This window comes from Sphaeramia orbicularis, chromosome 3 (assembly GCF_902148855.1).
Source record: "Sphaeramia orbicularis chromosome 3, fSphaOr1.1, whole genome shotgun sequence".
Taxonomy (NCBI): domain Eukaryota; kingdom Metazoa; phylum Chordata; class Actinopteri; order Kurtiformes; family Apogonidae; genus Sphaeramia; species Sphaeramia orbicularis.
In genome coordinates, this window is record NC_043959.1 from 13,716,307 (window position 1) to 13,729,795 (window position 13,489).

The 13,489-nt window shown below is 37.7% G+C and overlaps 1 protein-coding gene across 1 annotated transcript in view; it reads right to left on the reverse strand.

The window, feature by feature from the left end:
• The window catches only part of LOC115417119 (fibrillin-1-like), a 169,175-nt gene that overhangs the window by 122,900 nt on the left and 32,786 nt on the right, over positions 1 to 13,489 (reverse strand). Inside the window, 2 exon segments of the mRNA XM_030131109.1 lie at positions 160 to 285; positions 2,019 to 2,216. Coding sequence (XP_029986969.1) covers positions 160 to 285; positions 2,019 to 2,216 — 324 coding nt within the window.

Below are 13,489 nucleotides of genomic sequence, written 5' to 3' on the forward strand. Positions count from 1 at the left end.
GACTGTGGCGGTGTTAACCACAACCGACGGATGTGGCTGCGACTCTACGTTCACATTGTTAATTAAGGAACGTTCAGAGCGAACCATGTTCAGGCCACCCTATCGTTCATGTGCACACTTCATGTAAAGTCTGTTGCAGTTCAGAGGTTGAACTCTTACCTTCACATTTCTGTGAGATCTCATTGAACTTGTGCCCAGCAGGACATTTACATTCAAAAGATCCCACTGTGTTGATACAGTTTCCTCCTTGGCAGATACCGGGGATGGCCTGGCACTCGTCCACATCTGTTCACAGAAAGCATACAGTTCTATCAGTTTAATGTCACAGATAACACAGGTCATTACAGAGTCAATAAACCCAACAAACACACTAACATGAACACACAAACGTACGTGCGCCTTGATGTGCAGGGATTGAAATGAGTTTGGTATCAACAGAGTGACAAGAGGAAAGAGCCAGAGAAAGGAATGTCTCCTGCTGGAGAATTAGAAACCCAGGTCAAGTCAACCAAGACGAAGGGAAAGAAGGAGGACCGGTCTGCGCTCAGATAGGGGGTGGGGTGGGGGGGACATGCAGAAGTTTGTCTGTCCATCAATCATCAAAGGAATTTTTGGAAATCTGTTTAAAATACGACTTTTTCAGTTACATTCGTGATTAAATTCAATGGACTGAATGAATTAGACAGATGAAAATGTAAGTCCGAGGCTGTAAAGCTCCAGGAGGCTGTGACCTGATGCCATCTGTGAGGACTCCATGTTCCTCTGGGTTCTGGCTCAGGTCCGTCTCCCCTGCAGAGGAGGTGCTGGTGTTGTTGGGTCTGGAGCAGAAATGAGCTCTCCCACGTGGCACCGTCACTGACCCGTGTTACTGACTCTGACAGTCCCGCCACAGAGGGCTGTCCGTGGGCATTCCATACACATGTGGGAGGCACTGCCACCTACCCACCCCAATTTAACCCAATTAGAACTAATCCTCTGGTGAGGGGATGGTGGGCAGAGACCAGGGGAGACCATGAGGGAGAAGGAGTTAAAATAGCAAAACAGGAGACAGATTTTATTGGAAGACCACGGGAGGGAGTATGACTAGGGCTGGAGGTACGATGTAAATCACAATACGAGGACCACAATAGGATATATGGCGATATATCACAATACTGTTGAGGCAATATTTTTTGTTTGTTTTGTTTCTTCTTCTGAGAGAATATTTCCTGGAAAAATGTGATTATACAAGAAATATGTACAAATGCTAAACAATTTTTATTTGATCAGAACAGGATTTAATACTGTATCACAAAACTTTCCATTGTAAAAATGATTTTTTTTAATATTTAAAAAATAACAATAATAATAATGATAATAAATAAATAAATAAATAGGCTGAACATTTTTAAGGCATTCAGGTGTTTTTTATTATAGTGGATAATTTTTCTAGCTTTTCTCTTTTTGTCTTATAGTTTATAATTTTTTAGGCTGTTCTCTTTTTTTTCATATGGTGGATAATTTTTCCAGCTGTTCTCTTTTTTTCTTACAGTTTATAATTTTTTGGGCTGTTCTGTGTTTTTTCCTATAGTGGATAATTTTTCTAGCTGTTCTCTTTTTTTCTTATAGTTGATCATTTTTTGGGCTGTTCTCTTTTTTTCTTATAGTGGATAATTTTTTGGGCTGTTCTCTTTTTTTCTTATAGTGGATAATTTTTTGGGCTGTTCTCTTTTTTTCTTATAGTGGATAATTTTTCTAGCTGTTCTCCTTTTTTCTTATATTTTATAATTTTTTGGGCTGTTCTCTTTTTTTCTTTTAGTAGATAATTTTTTGGGCTGTTCTCTTTTTTTCTTATAGTGGATAATTTTTTGGGCTGTTCTCTTTTTTTTCTTACAGTGGATAATTTTTTGGGCTGTTGCACCTCTGGGCCACCATACAGAACCGATATTTTCTTACACCGCTAAGTATGACAGAGGAAAAAAACAGAGACAAAAACAGAAACAGAGCCAGAGCCAGAGCCAGTGGGGGACAGACTTTACCTTGGCACGCCCCGGTGCGGTGGTTTGGGATGAACCCTCTTCTGCAGGGGTGGGGCTGGGCTGGGCACATCTCACACGGGTGACCCCAGGCCCGTCCCACGGTGGCACAGCACAGGGTCTTAGTGCAGACGATGCCCGTGAGCTGGCCCTGACACATCTGGTTGTTGACGGAGGCGAAGCACGGCCCGGTGCGATAGTCTGCAGACACAAAGCAGGCCTGGGGTTTGTCTTCAAACCGACGTCTCATAAATCCATTTATTGTCCAAATTCCACAGGAGAATGTTGAGTCAGAGAGCAATTTTTCACATATCTACTAGTGAACGTGTCTTTAAAATATGCATAAAAGGCACATTTGACATTCCAACCAATGCTGTGATAAAGAAAACTAAATCCAACACTGAAACATAACGTGCTGTGCACTTTTAATACTGTTCAGGATCAGAATCAGAAAAGCTTTATTGTCTTAGACGTCGCTCATACAACAAACACCACGGAAACACACCATTCCTAAAAACCTAGTGAGAAAAAAGATACTGAAAAAGAAATAATTTATACAGAGTTCATGTAAAACTCTAAAATGCGTAACGAGGTAAAGTGCATGTGCTGCAGATCATTTCTGAGCAGTGTTAGTTTAAAATGTTGTAAGTTGAAAGTTCCTGCCCTATAATTTAGATTACATTGTCTTTGTGTAAAACTTATTACATACATACTTATATTTGAAAGTACTCAGATATTAGAATTAGGAATGTTCCCATTAGGGATGTAACGATTACCGGTATAACGATAACATGGTAAAATTTTCGATGGTTAGTATTACCGTTTAAATTCTAATTATCATGATAACTGTGTTTGATTACCGCACTTTGAAAAGTCACAGTACTGCTCATCGTGAAAATTTTGGTCACAATAACCGTGATATGAAATTGTCATATAGTTAAATCTCTATCAATCATCAATCAATCAATGAAACTTTATTTGTATAGCACTTTTCATACATGGTACATGTAGCACAAAGTGCTTCACATCAAACCCCCCACTGTCCCGCAGTTGCAACTAAAAATAAAAGCAACAAAGTAAAGTAAAATTTACAGTAAAAGTTTAATGAAAAGCTAGACTAAAAAGATAAGTTTTGAGTTTACTTTTAAAAAATATGAACACTTGCAGTGGACCTCAGGTCCTCAGGTAGACAGTTCCATAGTCTGGGGCCATAAAAGCTGAATGAGGCCTCACCATGAGTTTTGGAGTGGACTCTGGGAACAGTTAAGAGATTACTACCTGAGGACCTGAGGGTCCGAGAGGGCTCATATGTTAGAAGCAAATCAGATAAATAAATAGGGCTAAGACCATTAAGAGTTTAAAAACCAATAAAAGCACTTTAAAATCAATCCTGAAGCTCACAGGGAGCCAGTGCAGAGACCTGAGCACTGGTGTCATATGCTCTCTCTTTCTGGTCCTCATCAGCAGTCAGGCTGCAGAGTTCTGGAGCAGCTGCAGCGGTGCAATGGTCTTAGGAAGACCAGAAAAGAGAGTGTTACAATAATCAATTCGACTTGTGACAAATGCATGTATCAAAGTCTCTGCACTGGCTCGAGAGAGAAAGGGTCGTACTCTGGCAATATTTTTAAATGATAAAAACCTGTTTAGGTGACAGACCTTATGTGCGGTTCAAAGCTAAGCTCACAATCCAGTACAATACCCAGACTTTAACCCTCTCAGAAGGGTAGAGTGACCCTTGTCTCAATTCGATCTAAAGATCGGTATTGGCTGCCGATCTGGCTTTTTTTAGAAGACTGGATCGGATCAGATTCAGTCACAAGATTGGGTCAATACGGGGGGGGGTTAACAAACATCCACCCTCAAATTAAAGTTTCCGAAAATAGGGAAAAGGAAAATGAGCTGCACAAGAGTGGAAGGGTTAAAGGAATTAGAGAATTGTCTGTTAGTTTCACTTTCACTTCTGTGCGTACTCATTATGAGGTACATACGGTAGTGATGTGCGAGTTGGGGTTTTTCTCAACCATGGGGCTTTTGTGGAATTGTTTGACCCAACCTAACCCACCCTGCAAATTAACTGACATTCTTTTGACCCATGAGTAACCTGCTGATCCACCCATCACTAATGTACGGCGCAGAACACACCCTCACATACTACCTGGACGGACCTGTCCATAGACAGGCTACAGCAGTGGTATAAACATACGACCCGCGGGCCAAAACCGGCCCACCAAAGGTTCTAATCTGTCCCACAGTATGAATTTGGAAAGTACAAAAATTAAACTAAAGTTATTAAGAGTCAAAGGTGTCATAGTTGTTTTAGTTCAGGTTCCACATTCAGACCAAGTGTAATCTACAGTAAAATAATAGAATAAAAACATATAAATAATGACTCCAAATTTAAATCAAAATTTCATTTTAAAAAGTCGGTATTGGATCGGTATCAGCAAAACTAATCCTAAGAAAAAATTAGATTGGAAGGAAAAAAGTCCAGATTGGGATATCACTAGTTATAACTGCACAAGGCCATCAGACTTTGAAAAAGTAGGTCAAGGTCACCTATGTTCAGTATACTTCTGCTCCATGACAAGATGCATCAGCAGGATAAATGTGGTGCAGATATGTCAGTGCATTCTTCAGATAATGCGATTATATCGTTGAATGGACAGACAGACGGATGGACGACAAAACCATTACAATACCCCTTTGGCCTGAAGTTGGCCTAAACTTGACTCTGATAAAGCATCAGTATATGAACTATAACAATGATCAAGCAGAAAGTGATTATACATGACATCTACAAAGCACATTATATGTAATGGAAGTGCTGCATAGCCGATAAGACACTCTATATAAAGAATGCATTGTCTGTTTTGGTATTTAAATCTATGTGGTTTCAGGTGAGAATGTGTTGTGTAGGGCTGTGTGTTGGCAAGAATTTGGTGATATGATACAAATCACAATACTAGGATCACGATACGATATATCACGATATATCATGATACTGTTAAAAAAGCAATTTTTTGTTTATTTCTTTTTTTTCAAAATGATTATTTCCTGGAAGAATTAAAATTACACCAGAAATATGTACAAACACTAAACACATTTTTATTTGATCACAACAGGATCTAATGCTATATCACAAAATGTTCCTGTGTCAAAACTTAAATTCTGTTTTACAGACATTACAGTTTAAGATCCTGTTCAAATGTTCATATTCTATTAGTTCAGAACTAACATCAGAACATTATTTTTTAATTTAAATTAATTCATATAAACTCAAAACAGATAGTAATTGATCCAAATACATTATTACAAATATTAAATTATTTAACTCACTGTTGTATTGTGACTGCCTCCGCCGCTACCGCCACCTCAATAATACTAGCAAATTAGGCTACTGGTATTATTATTACATATTTTTGTATTATTACAACAATTATTTTCCCCTTCACTCCCCCCCTCTTTTACTCTCTTTCATTCACACCCCCCTCTTCCCCTTTTCCCTACCACCCCTAACCAAGCTACGTTTAGTTGCTATTTACATTTATGATCTTTTTCATTGTAATATGATGTTGTCATTGTTGTTGGTCAATACTCTGTCGTTGTTGTTGTTGTTTTTCTGTCCACATAATCTTGTTAACTATAACATCTCCTGTCCTGACTTTTTCAGTGTTTTCTATATTGTTATTTGTTGTTTAATTATTGTTTTCTTATGTTTGTACATTCTATTTTTTATTTATAGTAGATGATGGGAGTGGAACTCTGTACAAGCCCTCTGGGCTTCGTTCCCTCCCTGCACTGTTTTTATTGTGCTAAATAATTGAATACAAATACAAATACACACTATCACTAATAAAAAAAAGAACATTATTTTTGTGCAGTCCCAACAAAGGAACTACCATTATTTAATAAAAGAATGTTAAATAATAATAAATAAGATATAAACAAAAAACAAAAACAAAAAACAAAAATGAACCTCCACAATATCTGCACTTGAATAAATACCTAAAAAATATCGATACAGTACTTTTTAATATCGATACAGGATTGTGAAATGAAATATCGTGATATATTGCAGAACTGATATTTTCTTACACCCCTAGTTTTGTGTGTCCAGTGTCTGTGAGAGAGAAAAGGAGAGACAGGCATGGAGTCTGGAAAAGCCTTTAAAGTGGTGTGGGGGCCGCTCGCAGACCAGTGGAAGCAGTGATACCTAGACTATGAAAACTCAGTCTGGTGTGTGTATTATATGAGTATTAGCTTTTTCAGTTGTGTGGGCTGTTTTTATGGTGAAACGGCAGCGTTTCCCATGTACTCTACAGCTTATTTGACTTTTTTAACCGTACATAATCTAGGCAATAGGTCATCATCCCCAAAGCCGACCGGTGCTGACTGACAGGGTGTGTCTACGAAACACAGTAGGTGATTTCCATCCTTGCAAACGCAGGACAGAACTTAAAGCAAAAAAGCAATAAATGTGCACACACGAGTGTAAAGAAAGTGTCTCCACTGAGACTCTTCATCTGTCCTGGCCTTCAGACTCGTTTCAGCCATATTCCCCCGGTCCCAGCGCATGCATGCATCTATCCCCTCGCTTCATCAACTCTCCAAACACCACTCCTTTAACTCCCCTCAGACTTTACAAAATCATAGAATCTTATCAGGTGAAGGATTGGAAGATGGTGAAACAGAGATAAGAGACCAAGAGAAAAAGAAGAGGGGGAAAAAATGCATCCCTCCCAAAAGAATCTGGACACAATCCAACCAGCAAAAATCATTTCCACATTTCACAGCAGACAACAGACAGCGAGAGGAAAGAGGCAGAGCGGTTCCAACAGCGCAGTCGTTTCAAACAAACGAGACATTGTGCGTTTCCCGTGTGGACCCGGGCCCGGCCCAGACCCGTCACGTGCACCGCAGCCTCCACGGCTTCTACTGCCTCTGGCACCGGCGCTGTGTGAAACAGAACTGGGTCATCTCTCCTTCTCTTTTTTCACTCCCTCCTTCTCAGGCTCTACTGGAGATTGAATGTTTTTGATTACCGCCTGCTTTCAACCGAAGACTGGAAGTAACCGAGTACATTTAGGCTACGTTCAGACTGAAGGGAAATGTGGACCAGAACCGACTTTTTTCACCCATATGTGACCTGGATCTGATCTGTTAAGGACAGTTTGAACAGCACTAATCTGACCCAGGACACTTTCATATGTGGTCCTAAATCTGACCCAGGACACTTTCATATGTGGTCCTAAATCTGACGAAGACCACTTTCATATGTGGTCCTAAATCTGACCCAGACCACTTTCATATGGGGTCCTAAATCTGATCCAGGACACTTTCATATGTGGTCCTAAATCTGACCCAGGACACTTTCATTTGTGGTCCTAAATCTGACCCAGACCACTTTCCCGTGTGGTCCTAAATCTGACCCAGACCACTTTCATATGCGGTCCTGAATTTGACCCAGACCACTTTCACATGTGGTCCTAAATCTGACCCAGGACACTTTCATATGTGGTCCTAAATATGACCCAGACCACTTTCATGTGTGGTCCTAAATCTGACCCAGACCGCTTTCATGTGTGGTCCTAAATCTGACCCAGACCGCTTTCATAAGTGGTCCTAAATTTGACCCGGACCACTTTCAATATGTGGTCCTAAATCTGACCCAGACCACTTTCATGTGTGGTCCTAAATCTGACCCAGACCACTTTCATATGTGGTCCTGAATATGACCCGGACCACTTTCATATGTGGTCCTAAATCTGACCCAGGACACTTTGATATGTGGTCCTAAATCTGACCCAGACCACTTTCATGTGTGGTCCTAAATCTGACCCAGACCACTTTCATATGTGGTCCTATATCTGGCCCGGACCACTTTGATATGTGGTCCTAAATCTGACCCGGACCACTTTCATATGTGGTCCTAAATCTGACCCAGGACACTTTCATATGTGGTCCTAAATATGACCCAGACCACTTTCATATGTGGTCCTAAATCTGACCCAGACCACTTTCATATGTGGTCCTAAATCTGACCCAGGACCACTTTCATATGTGGTCTTAAATCTGACCCAGGACACTTTCATATGTGGTCCTAAATCTGACCCAGGACACTTTCATATGTGGTCTTAAATCTGACCCAGGACACTTTCATATGTGGTCTTAAATCTGACCCAGGACACTTTCATATGTGGTCTTAAATCTGACCCAGGACACTTTCATATGTGGTTAGGGATGGGAATTGATAAGAATTTAACAATTCCGATTCCACTATCGATTTTGCTTATCGATCCGATTCTCTCCCCAGTCCTGTTGGACCACCTTTGTCCTGTGTCTGTGTCCCTCAGGTCCAGTCAGTGTCCTGGTTCTGTCCTCTGTAGACTGGTACCCTGTCCCCCTGCTGACACAGTACTGTGGACAGAACCATCACACATGGGTCTATCCAGGTCCAGGACCAGGACAGGGGACCAGTTAGGGGAGGTTGATTTGTGCGCATTACATACACACACACACACACACACACACACACACACACAAAGCGATGGCCACTAGTCAGTTCTATAATAGAGTTGTTTCCATAAAACATATTTCAACTTGTTTATTCTTCCTCCGTGTCCAAAATTAGGTTATCCACCCATATTTTCACAAAATCTTAAATATATTATCTGGTGAAATTAATAAACCTCTGGTGCCAAATTCTGACCCATTGTACCAGACACTTAAAAGAACCAAGACCATAAGGGTTTCTGTTGTGGTGGACCTTAAATGACTGGATTCCACATTAGAAATAATAATACAGTCTTTGGCGAGAAATTAATTAAAACATTATTGAATAAACAGATAAAAAAAAACACATAAAGTGATAAAATCATTACACATTAGGTATTATTTACTGCACTTTACACACAATGCAAATATGATAATTACTGTACAGTTGTTGAAAATACTGACTTTATCTTTATCACAAATATGGTAAAGGTAGTGGTCCAAAATAACTTCTAAAATCTAATAATCTATAATCCTTACATAATGATTTCATTTAAATATAACAGAATGGCTAAGGAAATCCCTGTAAATTTCCATGTAAAAATATGTACAGTCATCAATAATTAATAGGGCTGTGTATTGGTAAGAATCTGGCAATGCAATATAAATCACAATACTGGGATCATGATACGATATATCGCGATATATCACGATACTGTTAAAAAAAAAGCGAGGTTTTTTTTGTTTGTTTCTTTTTTTTAAGATTTCCTGGAAGAATTGAATTATACCAGAAATATGCACAAATACTAAACACATTTTTATTTGATCACAACAGGATCCAATGTTATATCACAAATGAATCCTCTGTTCAAACTTAAATTCTGTTTTACAGACATTACAGTTTAAGATCCTCTTCAAATGTTCATATTCTACTAGTTCAGAACTAACATCAGAACATTATTTTTGTGCAATCCCAACAAAGAAACAAACATCTTCCACTCTCAGACAGTAAAAAGTGCTTTTGGGATGCTTCAAATAACCATTATTTAATAAAACAGTGTTAAATAATAATAAATAAAATGTAAACAATAAAGAAAACCAAAAAACAAAAATGAACCTTTGCTATATCTGCATTTGAATAAATACCTAAAAATGCCGATACAGTACTTTTTAATATCAATACAGTATTGTGAAATGAAATATTGCGATATATTGCAGAACGATATTTTCTTACAACGCTAATATTTAACCTGTTTTCAGTATACAGTTAATAGTGTAACAGTTACCATATGAGATTATTCAGCCACTTCTTTGTTCTCTAATGTTTCTGCATGGCCTTCATCACTGCGTATAACAATAAAAGCAGGAATCTACCAGGTCTATTTAAAGCCTATGTGATACGCTTAACCTACCAAACAAAAGAATACTATACATAGGCAAAGAGGAAAAGCAAGTACAGCTGTTATGGAAACTTTTGTACACGGTGCCCATATAAAGTGGGCAGGGCAGACCGTAAAGAGGCTTCTCTTTTTATCAGCTTAAGGTTTAGGTGTTATTACCAAGGTTCTAATAGTTTGGGATTTTTCATTACAGTTTAGATTTATTTAGTTTGGACTTTTTTTTTTTCTCTGATTCAGTTAGTTTTAATTCGTTTTTAGAGCAGGGTTGCTAGTTTTATTCATTTTCATTTTTTTCTAAATGCTTAGTTTTAGTTTAGTTTTAGTTTTTTTCATATCTTTTCTCTTCTTCTCCGTCGTATTCAAATAAATCCCAGACAGGACTCTGCTGCTTTCTCCCAACTTTAGTGTCCATGTTTCCAGGTAGAGTGGGGACCAGAAGACGACTGGAAACCACAAGTGACCACGAGTGACGGACCATTAACTATCATATGGTGCCAGCAGATAAAATTGCTAGAGCGAAATAAATCAATTTCGTATCAATCTGACATTGACAAAGATGAAAACGAAGGGAATTTTAGCCATAATTTTTATCCGTTTTAATTAGTTTTGTAAACACACAATACAGTTTCAATTAGTCATTGTTTTTTTTCTTTTAATTATAGTTTTTATTTATTTCAGTTAATGAAAATGTTTTTTCAATTCTAGTTTTCGTCATTTCCTTAGTTTTCGTTAACGATAATAACCTTGAAACAGACATCATAAATGAAGGTTAGGGCCTGTTTAAAGGGTAAAGTTAGGATAGAGTTTATGAGTTGGGATTATGTTTGTTGTGATTAAATTTACAATAAAAATCTGAAAAAAAAATCCCTTTCAACCTTTATCGGGCAAGTGACTATTTTTGGTCATCTCTGCAAAAATTAAATATGGATCAATCTCGTGCCTCAGTGAGATCAAGAAGCATGTTGGTTTTTATAAAACAACGGGGATTCAGAGAGATTTTGGGCCAGATCGAGCATCACTTTCACCTATCATTTCTCAAATCAGCTCATTTTTTAGCTTAAGAAGAAAATATCAATTTTGCAATATATCGCGATATTTCATTTCACAATACTGTATCGATATTAAAAAGTACTGTATCGATATTTTTAGGTATTTATTCAAATGCAGATTTTGTGGAGGTTCATTTATGTTTTTTGGTTTTTCTTTTTAGTTTATATTTGATTATTGTTTAATACTATTTTATAAAATAATGGTTATTTGAAGCATCCTAAAAGCACTTTTTACTGTATGAGAGGCAGATGGTAGTTCCTTTGTTGGGATTGCACAAAAATAATGTTATGACATTAGTTCTGAACTAATAGAATATGAACATTTGAACAGGATCTTAAACTGTAATGTCTGTAAAGTATAATTTAAGGTTTAACAGAGGAACATTTTGTGATATAGCATTAGATCAGTGTTTTTCAACCTTGGGGTCGGGACCCCATGTGGGGTCGCCTGGAATTCAAATGGGGTCACCTGAAATTTTTTGTAATTGATAAAAAAAAAAAAAAAAAAAGACACAAAAAAAACCTACTAATAAAAATATATGGTGAGTTGAGAGAGACATAAAAGACATGACAAAGTCTGAGGCTGAAACTGAAGCACTGAATTGATTTAAAAAAATCAAAAAAGTCAAAGTTACTAATAAAAATTTGCATTATATAGCATAAATGTCATCTAAAATTAATGTTTATTTGCAACATATTATAGCAAACTATTACATGATCAAAAACAAATTGATTTTAGCAAAAAAAAAAGTCTCAGTTTTGAATTTCTGGGGTCACCAGAAATTTGTGATGTTAAAATGGGGTTACGAGCCAAAAAAGATCAGGAACTGCTGCATTAGATCCTGTTGTGATCAAATAAAAATGTGTTTAGTATTTGTGCATATATCTGGTGTAATTCAATTCTTCAAGGAAATAACAATTTAAAAAAGAAAAAAACTAAAAAAAATTGCCTTTTTAACAGTATCATGATATATCGTATTGTCATCCTAGTATTGTAATTTGTATCGTATTGCCAGATTATAGCCGATACACATACATACTCATTACAGCTGTTAGTGAAAGATAGCAACGAGGAAAAAACACAAAGATCTGAGCATGAAATAAAGCAAATCCAATTCCAAGGCCCGGTCTTAAACAGTCAGCTGAGGTAAACAGGGAGAGGTTGACAGCTGTAGGGTGAAAGTGGTGTCATTTCATTCGTCATCCTACTGTCTCTATGAAGTGCATACAGCTGGGGGATCCACCCATGTCCTGTACATCTGGGAGCAATCGCATATGTTCACACACACACACACACACACACACACACACACACACACACACAACCCAACTCTCAGCCAACGTCCCAACCCCTCATCCACAGTCTAGCCAGAGATGATCTCAAAACAGACCAAAACTCACAAAAATGTTTCTGCAGCCTTTTTTGTTTTGCTGCTCTACTTTCGGGAAAGATATTTGAACATCATCACAGTCATCTCAATAAACAAGGACTTTAATGTGGGAGCGGATCGTTTGGTTTTAATTCTCATTAGCGCATGGTTTCATGTGTGCAGAACAAGGTTATTATCGTTAATGAAAACTAACGAAATGATGAAAACTAGAATTAAAAAAACATTTTCATTAACTGAAATAAATAAAAACTATAATTAAAAGAAAAAAATGATAACTAACTGAAACTGTATTGTGTGCTTATAAAACTACCTTAAAACGGATAAAAATTTATGGATAAAATTCTTTTCGTTTTCGTCTTTGTCAATGTTGGACTGATACAAAAACAATTTATTTCGCTCTAGCAGTTTTAGCTAGCGGCACCATACGACACTTTACAGTCCGTCACTTGTGGTTTCCAGTCGTCTTCTGGTCCCCACTCTACCTGGAAACATGGAAACTAAAGTTGGGAGAAAGCAGCAGAGTCCTGTCTGGGATTTATTTGAATACGACGAACAAGAAGAGAAAAGATACGACAAAACTAAAATTAATACTAAAACTAAACTAAAACTAAGCATTTAGAAAAAAAATTAAAACTAATAAAAACTAGCAAACCTGCTCTAAAAATGAATTAAAACTAACTGAATTAGATGAAAAAAGGCAAAACTAAATAAAACTAAACTAGAATGAAAAATCCAAAACTATTAGAATCGTGGAGTGGATCGTTTGGTTTTAATTCTCATTAGCACATGGTTTTGTGTGGGCAGAACTCTCAGTACATCATAGAAACACAGGCTTCCTTAAAGACCACGGAGTTTAATTGTAACAACAACGTCGGCGTGAACAGGAGGGAAGGTCGCCAAAAAGTGGGTCAAGAGAGTTTCCTGGATTAACTCCAAAATGTTTGTACACACACACACACACACACACACACAAATCTGTCCACCTTTTCCAAATCCACCCTTCCTCAGTCTTCCTGTTCTTTCAGACTCTGCTCACAGACTCATTACCTTAACATATGTGTGACTTTGTGCTTTACTGGTTGTGTTTCTTGATGCACTACAGCAGGGGTGTCAAACATGCGGCCCAGGGGCCAAATGCGTCC